The sequence below is a fragment of the Sebastes fasciatus genome, chromosome 19 (genome assembly GCF_043250625.1).
Source record: "Sebastes fasciatus isolate fSebFas1 chromosome 19, fSebFas1.pri, whole genome shotgun sequence".
NCBI lineage: Eukaryota > Metazoa > Chordata > Actinopteri > Perciformes > Sebastidae > Sebastes > Sebastes fasciatus.
This window is the reverse complement of record NC_133813.1, coordinates 17,060,832-17,076,533: the sequence shown is the minus strand read 5'-3', so window position 1 is coordinate 17,076,533 and position 15,702 is coordinate 17,060,832. Positions and strand designations below refer to the sequence as shown.

The following is a 15,702-nucleotide window of genomic DNA, read 5'->3' as shown; positions in this document are numbered from 1 at the left end:
TCGTACATCATTACTTGATTATTATAAAACCAACCTCCTTCTGTTCGCTCTGTAAAGCCCCGCTGCTGATGTGTTTGTTGTTGTAGAAGAGGATTAGTAGAAAACCTCTGTCAACATAAAGTTTGATCAAAGAGTTTACGCCAAAAATATGGAGATTGGCCCGTATATACTGTCTAGTTTTTAGCTCCTTCGTGCAGACAGAATGCAAGATGCAAGGAATTAGTAGAAGGAAATAGAAGTTGTTTAGTTGGATGTTCCAGATGGCAGATTGCTCAGATGCTGCTTTTTCACCGCTGTGATGAAGATGGCAGCTTGAAGCGTCAGCCAGTGGTGAGAACCAGGCTGATGCTTCACTTTCATTAGTTTTAGGTGATTGCTTCAAATTGGGTGTGACAAACTCATCCAGGCTTCTGCAGAAGTAATAGGTTGTCATCTCTGAAAATGAAATCGGGGTTCTTGTATTAATTTTTGGTGGCAGACAAATTTCCAGTTTCTGTTTGGCTTATTTCTTCCTGGTGCTTGTCTCCGTAAACTAGTATTTTTTAGATATTATTATTATGGTGATTTACACCTGTTGTAGTGATTGCAGCAACTCAGAGGAAAGTACTGTGGGTAAAGGTTACTGTTGGAAAAAGCCGAGTTATCTCTGCCTCCAGCATGAATCTCTGCTCTCCCTGAAAACACTCGCAAACTTCACCATCCTCAATTTGCATATCAATGGCTTGATTACTGCCATTCATTCATTGACCTTTTCTTCATGCCGCTGCTGTCTTTTTGAATGAATATTTGTCAGACCCATTGTCTCTGCAATATGTCTTAGATCATTGAGCTCTTGTGTTTATTGTTGGCAATTTTGATGCTCAGTTTTAGCATTACTTGCTGTTGTCACCATTAAACTGTAATGCTTTTTGTTTGTTTATGCAGTTTTGTTAAATACAGTAGAACAAGGTATGGCTAGAATAGTTATTGGACATTAGGATTATAAAATGTTATTTTCCTAGCATTCACATTTTTTTTTTGGCAGAAGACAACCATTAGCAAGACTGACTTGACTTATTTGTTGTTTCTGGGCAGATCTCGCTGGATGTGTTGGCAGACATGGGTCACGAGGAGCTGAAGGAGATCGGCATCAACGCTTACGGTCACAGACACAAACTCATCAAGGGCATCGAGAGGCTGCTGGGAGGCCAGCAAGGTCAGGAAACACACAGACACATTGAATTGAAATGAATATGTAATGTTACATAAGCAACACTGGAAATGTTCAAACTAGGGCTGTCAACGTTTACGCAATAACGCGTTAATGCAAATTCATTTTAACGCCGCTAATTTCATTAACGCATTAGCGCAACTAGCGATTTTTAGGTTGTAACGGGTTCAGTTTTAAAGCTATAGTGAAGATCCTGGTATATGAAATTAGAAAAACCTAATGAATCCATCGGTACCAACCATGTTGATAACTTGTCGAGAAGGAGGTTAAATAATGCTCCAAATTGATGCTACATTTAGGCGAGGAAAAACTGTCATGGCCATTTTCAAACGGGTCCCTTGACCTCTGACCTCCAGATATGTGAATGTAAATGGGTTCTATGGGTACCCACGAGTCTCCCCTTTACAGACATGCCCACTTTATGATAAATCACATGCAGTTTGGGGCAGGTCATAATCAAGTCAGCACACACAACAACATCTGTTGTTGCCTGTTGGGCTGCAGTTTGCCATGTTATGATTTGAGCATAGTTTTTATGCTAAATGCAGTACCTGTGAGGGCTTCTGGACAATATCTGTCATTGTTTTGTGTTAATTGATTTCCAATAATAAATATATACATACATTTGCATAAAGCAAGCATATTTGCCCACTACCATGTTGATAAGAGTGTTAAATACTTGACAAATCTCCCTTTAAGGTACATTTTGAAAAGATAAAAAATGTGCATTAATCACGATTAACTATGGACAATCGTGTGATTAATCGTGATTAAATATTTAAATCAATTGAAAAGCCCTAGTTCAAACATATGATTGTGACAGGATATCTTCAACACAATCAAGCAAGTTCTCCTGATAATACCTGTAATTTATGACAGAAAAAAATTCAGCGTTGGTGTTGTCATTTATCCTTTGTTTGATTCACTTTCAACACGTGCGTTTATAGGTGGAAACCCGTACCTGTCGTTCCACTGCTCCAGCCAGGGCACCGTGCTGATCGACCTGGCAACGGACGACAAGGAGTTCCAGTCTGTGGAGGAGGAAGTATGCAAACACTTTTACACACACTCATCCAGACACTACATAGATTTAGGTTGATAGTAGTTATTAGTTTTTTTACTTCGCTACCTGAATGACTTAATAGCAGTTTGGTCAAATAATTAACTTCTTTAGTTGGGTTCTAAATTTGGTTAGTATTTTAAGACATCTGGCAAAAGAGACACCACACAGTGTTGTGCACCGTGTTGCTGTATGTGGTGACAGGCTCCATGTCAGTGCTACTGCTCCATTTGTCTCTCAAATGAAAGCAGTAACTGAAAGAGACAGCAGTTATCAGTCTGAATGGATTTTAAATTAATGAGCACCGTCAGATGTTAACCAGTAATTTAAACTGTAATTTTTACTTGAGAACTTGATAAATGACTGACATGAGGTCTCTCTAGACTGTTGTTAATACCAGGTTGAGTGCCTTCGCCTATTCACAGTAGTATTTCAGAGGTCATCAATAATTTCAGTCATCAGGGTGAAAACTAATTTTGTGAAAGGCGGTAATCACTTCACCGACATCATAGCAAACTTTGTTCAAATGGCTCCATCGGTTTGTGAATCCAGCTGCTGCAGCCTCTGCACTATTTTACTTTAAATTCTTCTTTGTGAGTCGAGCTGTCTTTTTCCACTGCTGATGCCACACTTTTTACAGCTGCACCAAATTTCCCACGGGCATTATTTAGGCATCTACTGTGATTGAATGAGTTCCTGCTCTACTTCATCGCTGACTACATGGCTCCGTAATCTACACTGAGTTGCCAGTTTATTTGGTGTGCAGTTAATAAAACAGTCCTGCAATAAATCCTACCTTCATGAAGGTTATAATGTTCAGGTTTTGTCCACCTGATTTATATCACAAGAGCGTAGGCTAAATAACAGAAGAACACCTCTGTGGTGCAGTAGAGTTCAACAAACTACATCCTCCAAACTGCCCGTACACCTCTCTAAATCAACAAACCTGGACAGGACTGTTGTATTAGACTGCATTGGTTTTAGCCAGGTATACCCCAATAAATTGGCAATTGAGTGTCAACACAAGTCGGTAATAGCTGAAACATCAGATATCGATCCTTATAGAATTAAAAATGTCATAGTTAACAGAAAATACAATAGGTAACCTAAGCTTGAATTGTTAATCGAGGTGGCCGTAGTGTGATTATGAAAACACTCCTGGGCTGCTGAGGTAAAACATGACTCATCTAGGTGGTCTAATGCTGTTCAGAGAACTGTATGAATCACATCTCATGTTATTCAAGATATATAAAAACTGCATTTCATTTGCATGTTTTATCCCACACATTCTCCGGTTTAACCTTAAAAGCTTTGCATAAGTGTGTAATTATGTCTGTTTATTTCCTCCTCAGCTACAGAGCACTATCAGAGAACACCGCGACGGAGGCAACGCAGGTGGAGTCTTCAGCCGGTACAACATCATTAAGGTGTGTACTCACAACACACACACACACACTACACCAGTTTTCTCTCTTTCTGATCACAAAGGAGCAGTTTGAAGTTAATCAACTTACAAAGAGTTAGTCAATTTTCAATTTGGTGTCTTGTTTGACTTTTGCAATTACATTTGAATTCTTAATTCACTCTTCATCCCTCCCTCTGTTCCTTCTTTCCTTCCTCTGACTCCGCAGATTCAGAAGGTGGTGAATAAGAAGCTACGGGAGAGATATTCACACAGACAAAAGGAAATAGCAGACGAGAATCACAACCATCACAACGAGCGAATGCTCTTTCACGGTAAATTGACACACGATACAGTTCAGCGGGGGTGGGTTTCCTCTGCATAAAGCAAGTACGGAGCATGGACCAGAACCTGCACCGCCTCCTGGGTGAGGAATGGACACATCCTCCTGATGTTGAGGAGAATGAATCTGCAGGAGCGGGTTGTCGCAGTGATGTTAGCAGCGAAGACTAGCTGGTCATCCAGTAATTAATCTTCAATGTGGACTTTCAGCCACAAGGCTCAGTCAGGTCACAGCCCTCGGGACTGCAGCCGAGTTCTGTTTCTTTTAAACATTGTAGAGTAGAAAAATCCCGGGAAGTCGTCTGGCTTCTGTGATGCCTGAAATGGTGCGTCTGGCACTGACGATCATATGTTCAAAGTCTCTTAGATCATGGATTTCCCAGGATAACGCTTAGTCAAACAGTATCTGGATCTTTCCTCTTGTCTTATACATTTGTGCTTTATTTAGTTGTGATTCATTGTTTGGGGAAGAAAGCTGTTTGAGCTATTTATAAAAATGGGAGGTGTACTAATTGCGGCAGATGCTGAATGTAGACATGCTGAATGTAGACATCAGAGACACCATGTTTTTATGATAACTCTTTAAATTATAATTGTTGGCTATTTATATTTGGGGCTCCAGAAATTCTGGAGCTAAGACAAAAAAAGAGTCTGCAGGCACCGTATGTTTTTGTGGTGTGATGGACTTCATATGAATACGTCCTTTCTTCTGCCAGGTTCTCCCTTCATCAATGCCATCATCCACAAGGGCTTTGACGAGCGACATGCCTACATCGGCGGCATGTTTGGCGCCGGGATCTATTTTGCCGAGAACTCCTCTAAAAGCAACCAGTACGTGTATGGGATTGGTGGAGGTACAGGATGTCCCACCCACAAAGACCGCTCCTGCTACGTGTGCCACAGGTGAGACGTCTTAATAGTTTAGAGAAAAAAAAAAACATCCTTACCATGGTGGCATGTTTCTCGTTTCCTATTTGTCCCAACAACTCGCTTCTTCCTGTGTGGAAGGAATCAACGACAAGTCAGTACCTGTGTCCCAATTCCACACTAAGTAGTGATTCAAATCAGGTTTTGATTATGTTATGTTCACATTGCTAAAGTGACAACAGTTTACTCAAAGATGCTGCTCTGTATACTGAATCCACTTGATTTTTAGATGTGCTTTTGATGGACTCTATTTTCCCACAATGCATTGCACAGAGGAAAACAAAAATATATATTTTTTTACTTACTTGGCGGTCGTATTCCAAAGCTGCCGTTTTATTGACGTCTATCGGTGTTTGTATCATTTCCTGCAAAACAGTAAAACACATTGATTTCTTGTGTACTAATTGCAAAAACAATATACTATGAAAATTTAAATATAGTATATACTGTTATTATGTAGTATGGAATTGGGACAGAGGTGGAGCAGGAATTCGAAAACCTTTTATCAACTAAAATCACTGTTGTGTGTTGTTGCAGGAAGCAAAATCAAAGAGCAAAATGAGACTTGATTGATATAACAACTTACTATACCATATTATTACTCAGAGTAAAAAATTTAAAATGAAACAAATATTTATGTGACCTTACCATTGACGGTATTATTCTGTGCGTTTCTGCATTTCAGGCAGATGCTGTTCTGCAGAGTGACGCTGGGGAAGTCGTTTCTTCAGTTTAGTGCGATGAAAATGGCCCACGCCCCCCCTGGACACCACTCGGTTATAGGACGACCCAGTGTCAACGGACTGGCGTATGCAGAGTACGTCATCTACAGAGGGGAGCAGGTCAGTGTACACACTTTTTATGACCACAAACAGTCTGTTCATGTGTCTAAATCATCTGTGTTACATAATTGTTCGAAATAAGTAGTGTTGCGCCAATTTTCATTTATCAATTATCATTGGATTACTATTCTTTTGATTAATTGAGTCATCATTTTATCTATAAAAATATTTCACAGAGTTCAAGGTAACACAAGTAAATTGTGCTTATCATGCAGAACTTTGACTATGCAGTATTAATAGTTTTACTTCAGAAGGAAAGTTTTGAGTAGGCCTACTTCTTCTACCACTGCCAATACCAACATTCCCAGTTAGAGGGTGAAAAGTAAAGCAAGATGGTGTTTGCCTGGGGCCCCCCCAAATCACTAAATCCGCCCCTGGAAAACACACAAAGGTCGCAGTTACTCGCAGTTAGGTGAATTCGGTGAAATACTAATTAAATAGTATAAATAATAAATAGTGGAGGCAATTTCCAAATAGGCGTATTAGTCGCTTGCTTTGTCATAGCCACTGCCGTTATAAAGTAGACCATGGATTTAATTAACGGAGGTATTTTGCTGGGGGTAACGTTAGTAGGGTTATAAGTTAGTATCAAATCTTCCAGTCCAGGGAAGTGAAGAAGAGTATGGTTGTAAAATGAACGGCAGTCAATGAGCCGCGGCCGGTTGTAACGATTGCGCCCGCTGTGGTCGACATGCTCGTTTCAGTCTGCAAAGCCCTGAAGCCCCTCCCTCGCTGCTACAGAGCGCTGTGGGCTTGTTTATTCAAAGTTTATTAATATTGAACATGTCGCGTGTCCAAATTCGACACTGCACGTCCTTGGGTCCCCAGCAATACGCCTGCCAAGTGTGAAGTTGATTGAACACACAGAGGGACAGAGATTCCTTGCTTCATAGTTAGACATACAGCAGAAAAGCAGCAAATCCTCACATTTAAAATATATGCTAATTAATCGATTATCAGTATTATTTTCTGTTCTATTAATATATGTACGCACAAATAAGCATTTAGTTTGACTTAAATGTGATGTGTTCTTTGTCCACAGGCTTACCCAGAATACTTAATCACTTACCAGATTGTGAAGCCGGAGATTCTGGCCACGCCTGCAGCCGCCTCCGAGCAGAAGTCCTAAAACGCAAATCACAGTTGCATCCGAAGAAGGCCAGACTGCAATGGACTAACGCCACTCTCTGAGAGGACACGAACTGGAGGGTGTCTCGAACCTCAGATCCCAAATTAAAGTCTCCAGAGCTGAACTTGGCGTGGGTGAGGTGAAGCGTCGACCAGGCAGTAGTCAGACGACCCTCGGAAACAGACCTGGAAGTGTAGAAACAGGAGAAAAAAAGGAAAATTAGTATCGGGGTGTGATATATGCTCAGTCCAAAAGCAGCGGACAGCAAAATCTATCTGATTCTTTAATTAATTGGGTCTAATTTTGCAGGAGAAAATGCAAATGGTTTGATCAACATTTCTGGAAGTGTCCCAGTAAGCTAGTTTTTAGATTTGCAGGCCTCTGGCCTGATCCTAAAAACAATTAAGAAAGCCATTACAACAGGACACAGTCCAAAGCAAAACAAAAATCCCCAATTCTGCACCTTTGCGCAGTGCTCACATAATCTACCCACAGTTTTTAATGTGCTGTTTTGATATTGTGTCCTCTTTCGGCTTTGTGCATCATCCACAGCAGCAAAACAACACCCCGAGGCCACTTCCAGAAACAGCGATTGTCGTGCTGAGAGAACAGAAATCCAGTACATTTTATGTTGCAGCTTGTCACATTTTCACCAATGAGGCTCATGTAAACAAGACACAGCGCTCTGTGTTCGCTCACATCTTTTCTGCTGTAAACAAAGAGGAAAGTATGAAACAAGTGTGAGAAGAGAGAAGTAAAAGAGATTACAGTGAACAAATACCCAGAAGTAAATAAGCAGAAAACAAACAGGAGACCACAATCCACTGCTGCTATCAGTGCTGGCTGCAGACTTTCCACTACAGTGCATACCGGGACCATCTTTCTACATCCAGCAGTCAGACCAAACCAGTTCATGTCAGAGGACAGCTGCTGCCAGCACAACCACAAATCCACACACGTTATTTTAAAAAAAGCTTTTTTGTTTACTTGGCCAGAAAATCAAATTTTTTGCAGAGCTAAATTTTGGCAACTGCAACCTGAGACACCTGTCAATCAAGCCACCATGCCCTAAACAGAGCCTTAACTTCCTTTTTACAGGGATGCAAACAACTTACTTTTCAGCAAATGACGCTTTTTTCACATCAATTTTGGTGACTTGTGTAAATTGTCCAGATTCGAAGAGGACTGTAGTCTGAGATAAGGACAGAGAGAAGGACTCGGAGCGCCGCGGCTCGCAACGTAATCTCATAGAAGTACATGAAATGACCACAACCTCTTGACAGAGCATTACATGGTGGTGGCACAGATTGTGTTAAAAGTACGTGCCACCACCACGGCTGTGTTTGAGAAAGATGAAGAGAAGGTGGACTATTGCACGCAGTGTTTCTGTGAGTTATTAATAACTTACTTGGAACGCTGCTCTGTCACCTTTTGTCCCACCCACCCGGGCTCGCGATATTTTTCTAGTAAACTCACCTGAACGCTCCCGTCCCGCGGGCACCATGACGATTGCGCAGTTCGCATTAAAACGTCCACTGAAAGCGTTGCTAATTCCATACACGCCACACAGACATTTATGGGCGTGATGAATGAACCAATTCATTAATTAGCCTATCTTTACATAGCGAAGTTGAGTTGATTTAGTAGATTCACATGATTTGAGTCAAGTGATTCACATGTTTTGCTATTTTAGTTATTTTTGACAGCGTTAATCATTTAATTTAAAACCAATACATAGTCTAGATAAGACATTGGATTAAGAACACGTTCTCCCACTATCATGTTTGTAATTGTTAATAGCTATTTCCAGACTGTGTTTGCTAAAACGCACAAGAAGCCTAATTCTCCTTTACAACAATTCACTGCATACAGTATTTACAATCAGGCAGGCAAACTCATTAAACTACGCATTAATGACGATCAGTGTATATGATGGAATAGTGGCATTACAATATGCCAAAAGAACCAAATTTGGGTTTTTACAGCCACAACTTTATTCACCATCCCTGTTTTAAGCAAATCACTTATTTTCAAATTTTCAAGTACAATTCGAAAGCCGACTTTGAATGACTAAAGATTTTTTAATTCAATCTAAGTTTTGGTGTCAGTATCTAGTGGTCATTATATGAACTCCATCTGAAAGACCTTCCACATTGGCTTCGACAGTCAATTGTTTCAGATCAAAACAGTCCAAACTTTCTTTTACTAGAAACCAGGAGGACCAAAAGAGACCAGACTGCAACACTGTCATCATGTCCATGTAGAAACATACATACACACTTGAGTCAATTGAGAAATATCATCACTAAAACGTTTACCAACCCAGCTACTATGTCATCTTTTATGCCAAAAGAACCCAGAAATACAAGTTGAGTAAAGTTTTCTCTGGATGGTGCACTAGCTGCCTGCTATCGTAAAGTTTTGTTACATCATCTCCTTTAGTGTGTGAGTAGTCACTGTTACCAACACAAGAAATAGTTTAGGGACACAGGACATGGGGTCCATTGCCGTTTAACATTCACAGTACATAACATTCTGCTACACATCTGGAGCATCGTTTTGTTTTTTAATGTCTCGCACACGTTGTTTACATGAACCTGCTGCCATCTCGTCCCTTTCCGCTCTACTTCTAACTGTTGATGCCCCCTAGTGGTGCAACATGGGAATTGCTGGCTTCTAGTACCGAGTGTAAGAAAACAAATATACTGTATATCAGGAAGGCATTTATGTAGGAAATTCATTTCTACACAGTGCTATTTGTGTTTTCCTGAGGCCTATTCCATTTTTGTTTTCTTCCTTGCGTGTTTCTTTATTTTTCCATTATTTGTGTCTTTATATCTCCTGAGTTTACACTCCGCTAACATTATAAGCAAATGTGAAAAGTGACCCTAGTCACTGTATCTTAGCAAGCCATTCAGCAGGCTGGTCACAGGCTTCAAAAAGATATTTACATAACCAGAGATCTGCAGGTTCACTGAGGTTGAGGATGACAAAGAGGACAGTGGATATGTTATGCTTAAAGACGCTATCACATTTCTGTTTGTATTAACCGTTTATAGTGACACACTAACATGTACGACAAACCTCATAATAACAGCAAGATTAGCAATGTCCTCATACGTACTGTACGCTTGAACTGTTTTGTTTTTTTAATATACTGACCATGTTTTTCTCTTGATTATTTATGATTTGTTTTTATTATTAATGACATTGTACACTACACGGGACCACACACACAAGTTTAGTTTCAGGTCAAGTCAAGCAGTGCTGAGATCTTTGAAATTCCTTGAAACTGTGTGGCATGGAAAGGGAAATGGCCTTAACCGTTTTTGAGAATGAACAGATTGCCTTGAAATCACCTGGAAACGTACCTGATACCCAAATCAGGCAGCAGCAAAAAAAAATAGTTGGTTACTATCTGTTACAAAATCTAAATATTTTTAAAAAGTCTTTTTATTACTAAATATGTTAGCATTACAGTGTCTGCCAATCAAACTCAGATTTCAGCTGATTTGCATTTTTCAAGGTGAAGATGACGTTGGTCTGAGCTACGTGCAAACATTAAATCTATGTTAAGTGTGAACTGAGCCTAAAATCTCAAATGAGAAATGTTCTCAAGTTAACTGGTAGCTCAGAATAGCCGCCCCTGAGACTATTAAACTAAACCCTTTTTTTTGGTCAGACTATTTTCAAGCCGTGAACATCAGCATTTTTTGTCCCCTCAGTTTTGCAGCCCACACGTTTGATAGCAGTAGTTCACCCCAATAACAATGAATGATAACAATAATTGTTTGAGTAGCAGAACATTTCAGCAAATTACAAAGTGATTTATTGCAGGGAGAAAGGAAATGAATTCAAAATTAAATTAATAGGTAGGCGGAATAACAATTGATGACTGAAGTAAAAATGAGAAAAACTAATAAGCTTGAAATTAAATTGTTAATGGCAAAAAGTTTTAAGAGTCGCAGCACTGGGACAGAGTTAAAACAGCATATGGCGATATTAAAAAGCCAGTCAGTTGAAGTATGTTTTTAATACTTAACTGAAATATGACTATGGTAATGATTTCACCTGCCTTGCAGACATTTCTCTTACAAACATGTCCATCAAGTTATTGTTTTCCCTCAAGTAAGTTACAAACTGACTCCGTTTATAAAGCCCTGATTAGATTTTTTAATTAGTGAATGATAAACAAAGTTTAAAGTCAGTTTTTTAGGGACCAGAATGATGTTTTTCGCGTTGTGTTTTTTTAACACCTTACGTGTTCTCCCTGATCAGTGAGCACTAACAAAGGTTTCAGATGAAGTGGCAGCATCACTGTTGGCTCTCTTGGTATATACAGAGCAGGTGAAGTTTATGGCGTTGACCTCATTAAGGTCAGCAACAGTGTATGATTTATTAGCAGAGAGCCGTGGGCTTTGTTTTAAATGAGAGTGTAAATAAACTAACTCCAGATGGGCCTTTTAATGGCTCTTTTATGGATGATTTTGAGTTTATTGTTCTTGCTTTTTTTTTTTTTTTTTCTTCCTTTGAAAGACTTTTCAAAGACTTTTTTATGTGATAACTATTTGAACTGTGTTTTAGCTGGCCTGTCTCTACTTATCTGTCTCAAGGGCCAGTCAGCCATCTCGTTGTAAATAGTTTGGAGGGGTGCGTGCGTGCGAGTGTGCGTGTTCAATCAATCCACGCCTCACCTTCTGACATGCCTTCTACCAAAAGCCACCAGTTTAATTAACACATTTCCTCATGAGTAATGTTTGACCTCCTGTTGTACAGACGGTTGTACAGAGCTGCTGACCAGCTAACATGTGGAACAGATAAACTTGTACAGAAGAAAATCTTAATAAAAGAACTTAAAGTGTAATTTTGTGTAAGTCTTATTCTTTCAACATACTATACGATGATTTTTTTTCTAAATACTTTACTATGACTTTTTTCGACATACTAGTATGACTTTAATATTTTTTCAATATAGTAAACTATGACTTGTTTTTCAAGATACTATACTATGAATTCGTAATGTTTTCGACATACTATACGATGTTTTTTTTTGACATACTAAACTATGACTTTTTTAATTTTTCAACATACTATACTTTGACTTTCTTTTTCGCCATACTATAATATGACTTTTATTCAACATACAATACTATGGCTTTTTTTTATTTTTTCAACATACTATACTATGTCTCTTTTCAACATACTAAATAGGACATTTAACATTTTTCTGACACACTATAAGATGATTATTTTTTCCACATACTATACTATGACTTATTTTTACCCATACAATACTATGGCTTTTTTATTTTTTTGACAAATTATATGATTTTTTTTCCACATACTATACTATGACTTACTTTTTCCACATACTATACAATGAGTTTTTTCCACATACTATATGACTTTTTCGACATACTAACTAGGACTTTTTAAAGTTTTTTGACATACTATACGATGATCTTTTTTTCGACATACTATACAATGACTTATTTTTTCAACAAACTATACTATTACATTTTTTTTCAAGATACTATACAATTAATTTTTTTTTGTCAACATACTATACCATGACTTTTTTTCGACATATTATACCATAACTTTTATCGACAAACTATACTGACTTTTTGTATTTTTTCGACATACTGTACTATGACTTATTTTTTCGACATACTAACTAGGACTTTTTAAAGTTTTTTGACATACTATATGATTCTTTTTTCGACATACAATTCTCTGACTTTTTTTCGACATACTATACTATGACTTATTTTTACACAAACAATACTATGACTTATTTTTTCAACATACTATAGTATAATTTTGTTTTCAACATACTATACCATGACTTTTTACATTTTTTGACTTACTATACTATGACTTTTTTTCAACATACTACACTTAGCTTTTTTATATATTTTTTCGACATTGTTACGGCCACCGACCGTATTAATGTGTATTTATGTTGTTCATAAGTTGTGTGCAGGTAATATTGTGTAGCTTAATTAATGGAGAGTTAGAGCGCTCGTTTTTCTGAGGATCTGTGTTAATAGGTGCTGTTTCCATTGGCTGGCCTTCGGTGACATCGCCGCTGCGGATTGGCTGAGGACAACGGGCCTGTCTATTTAGTTCCCGGGACGGCACAGCTGATGCGATATCAATGGCTGTCGGTGTTGCTTCGATCCTCCTCGCAAAACCATAAGTCCATAAAGTCATAGTATAGTATATAAAAAAATAATAAAAAAGTCATAGTAGAGTATGTTGAAAAAAGTCATAGTATAGTATGTTGAAATAAAAATCATAGAATAGTATGTCGAAAAAAAAGTCATAGTATAGTATGTTGAAAAAATTTAAAAAGGCATAGTATAGGATGTCTAAAAAATAAACAATGTGATATTATAGTATATTAAAAAAAATCATACTATCGTTTGTCATAGTATAGTATGTCGAAAAAAAGTCAGTATGTCAAAAATAGTATGTTGAAAAAAGTCATAGTATGTCGAAAAAATAAAAAAGTAATTGTATAGTATGTTGAGAAAAAAATCATAGTATAGTATAGGAAAAATTTAAAAAGTCAGTATAGTATGTCGAAAGAAATTCATTGTAAAGTATGTCAAAACAATTTAAAAGTCATAGTACAGTGTGTCAAAAAAATCATAAAAAGTCATATTATAGAATGTCGAAAAAATAGTAGTCATAGTATCGTATGTCGAAAAATGTAATAAGTTACAGTATAGTATGTTGAAAAAAAATCATGGTTTAATAATAAGTTTAAATTCAATAATAGTCATAGTATCGTATGTCGAAAAATTAAACAAGTCACAGTATATTATGTCGAAAAAATGTCATAGTATAGTATGTCGAAAAAAAGTCATAGTATAGTATGTTGAAAAAAAAGTAATAGTATAAAAAGCTGAAAATAGTCATAAAAAGTCATATTATAGTATGTTGAAGAAAGTCAAAAAACTTCATAGTTAAAGTGTGTGAAAGTGTATGTCTAAAAAGTCAAACTTTCATAGTTTGTGTCGAAAAAAGTAAAAAAAGTCATAGTATAGTCTGTCAAAAAATCATAAAAAGTCATAGTATTATAGTATGTGGAAAAAAAGTCATAGTATCGTCATAGTATTGCGTATATTTGGTGAGGAAATACCGTCCCATTTTCCTTTTTCCCACCTCAAGATATGAGAATGTAAATGAGTTCTATGGGTACCCACGAACCTCCCCTTTACAGACATGCCCACTTTATGATAATCATATACAGTTTAGGGCAAGTCATAGTCAAGTCAGCACACTGACAAACTGACAGCTGTTGTTGCCATTTGGGCTTGAGTTTGCCATGTTATGATTTCAGTATATTGTTATGCTAAATGCAGTACCTGTGAGGGTTTCATTGTTTTGTCTTGTTAATTGATTTCCAACAATAAATAAATACAAACATTTGCATAAAGCAAGCATACAGTATTTGCCCACTACCATGTTGATAAGAGTATTAAATATTAAGCATTAGACATCATACACAGTGTTAACAAAGTTCAAAAAAGCCCGATTCAGAAAGTTAATGCTCACTCACCACCATTGGCATCGAAGGACTTCTGGACACACTTGGGTATAAATCAGAGGTCACTGAAGTTCTGTGGCCTTCCAGGAGTTGAAGAATTCTCAGTACTTGCCTACGGATAGAGAAAAGAGAGGCGTTACTGGACAAATAAGGTTTCAGTTAATTAAATATAAAGCATTCAATTCAATTCAAACTTAATTGCAGACTCAAGGTCCAGATAAGAAAAAAAGAAAAAAAAACAACAACAATACATTACATATAATACATTACAATACATGAAGCACTATAAAAAGTCATGATTAAAAGATATTAAAAATATTAATATTAATATAAATATATACATACATCAATGCCTTACATTGACATGTTACAAAGAACATTGTTGGTGCCTTCAAATGAAACTTGTGAGCTCATCATATGCTTTGGCATCTAGAAGCCACAGAGCCTAACAATTTAGCAAGCTATAGGAAGTGGGTAACATATTGCAGGAAATGCAAAGGCATAATGACAGAGGGAAAAAAATTAGTTAGTTTGGAATATCAACATTTTCCTCAGAAAAAAAAATTACGAAGAAAAACAATATACGACTAAAATTACAATATATTAACTTATTATACACCAAAAAAATACTTCCTTGGCCTCAGCCATTTCTGAAAATGTCAACAAACACATCACAACTCGTGAACTCTGAGCACCATGTGACTCCTGTCAACTCACCTTTGCAGGATGTAGCAGTGGGCTACATCTCTCCTGTACCTGTTGGGCACGTCGGTGAAGCAGGTACAGAAGAATAGATTACAAAAAAGCTCAGCAATTTGTGCTGGAAAACTCATTGTAGGAGCGTCAACCTGCCATGAGGAGCCATCGTTACAGTCCCGAGCCAAGCCGCCATGGCGCGCTGTGGAACCAGGTGTTCTCCATCAGCGTTGATTACTCCGGAACAGACTGACGCGCAATGCATCAGGGGTAGTGTAGTCCAAACAGATCACCGTTGAAAAATGACACCTCTTGTCTAATAATAATAATAATATATATATATATATATACATATATATATATATATATATAATATATAATATTAATATATAATATATAATATAAATATTATTATTAGACAAGAGGTGTCATTATTATTATTATTATTATTATTATTATTATTATTATATTGTATTATATTATTATATATATATAAATATATGTATGTATGTATATATATTTTTATATATAAATAT

General features: G+C 37.2%; 1 protein-coding gene and 1 long non-coding RNA gene across 11 annotated transcripts in view; one reads left to right on the top strand and one right to left on the bottom strand.

Annotated features, from left to right (window-relative positions):
* The window catches only part of tnksa (tankyrase, TRF1-interacting ankyrin-related ADP-ribose polymerase a), a 102,474-nt gene extending 93,191 nt beyond the window's left edge, over nt 1-9,283 (top strand). For all 8 annotated transcript variants that reach the window (XM_074618833.1, XM_074618835.1, XM_074618832.1 and 5 more), the window contains 7 exons: nt 1,075-1,195; nt 2,158-2,255; nt 3,623-3,697; nt 3,902-4,007; nt 4,731-4,917; nt 5,627-5,783; nt 6,826-9,283. In XM_074618833.1, coding sequence (XP_074474934.1) covers nt 1,075-1,195; nt 2,158-2,255; nt 3,623-3,697; nt 3,902-4,007; nt 4,731-4,917; nt 5,627-5,783; nt 6,826-6,912 — 831 coding nt within the window. In that variant the 3' untranslated portion in view covers nt 6,913-9,283. The remainder of the gene's footprint in view (nt 1-1,074; nt 1,196-2,157; nt 2,256-3,622; nt 3,698-3,901; nt 4,008-4,730; nt 4,918-5,626; nt 5,784-6,825) is intronic.
* Nucleotides 121-15,382, bottom strand: LOC141757919 (uncharacterized). Of its 3 annotated transcripts, XR_012591774.1 has the most exons (6): nt 15,188-15,382; nt 14,483-14,582; nt 6,853-7,097; nt 5,247-5,306; nt 2,172-2,241; nt 121-435 (listed from the first exon to the last, which is right to left on the bottom strand). It is a non-coding gene; the product is annotated as an uncharacterized LOC141757919 (long non-coding RNA). The 3 variants fall into 3 exon arrangements; XR_012591776.1 differs by lacking the exons at nt 121-435; nt 2,172-2,241 and adding an exon at nt 4,891-5,011; XR_012591775.1 differs by lacking the exons at nt 6,853-7,097; nt 14,483-14,582; nt 15,188-15,382 and adding an exon at nt 5,590-5,726.
* Between the last annotated feature and the right edge of the window lie 320 nt (nt 15,383-15,702).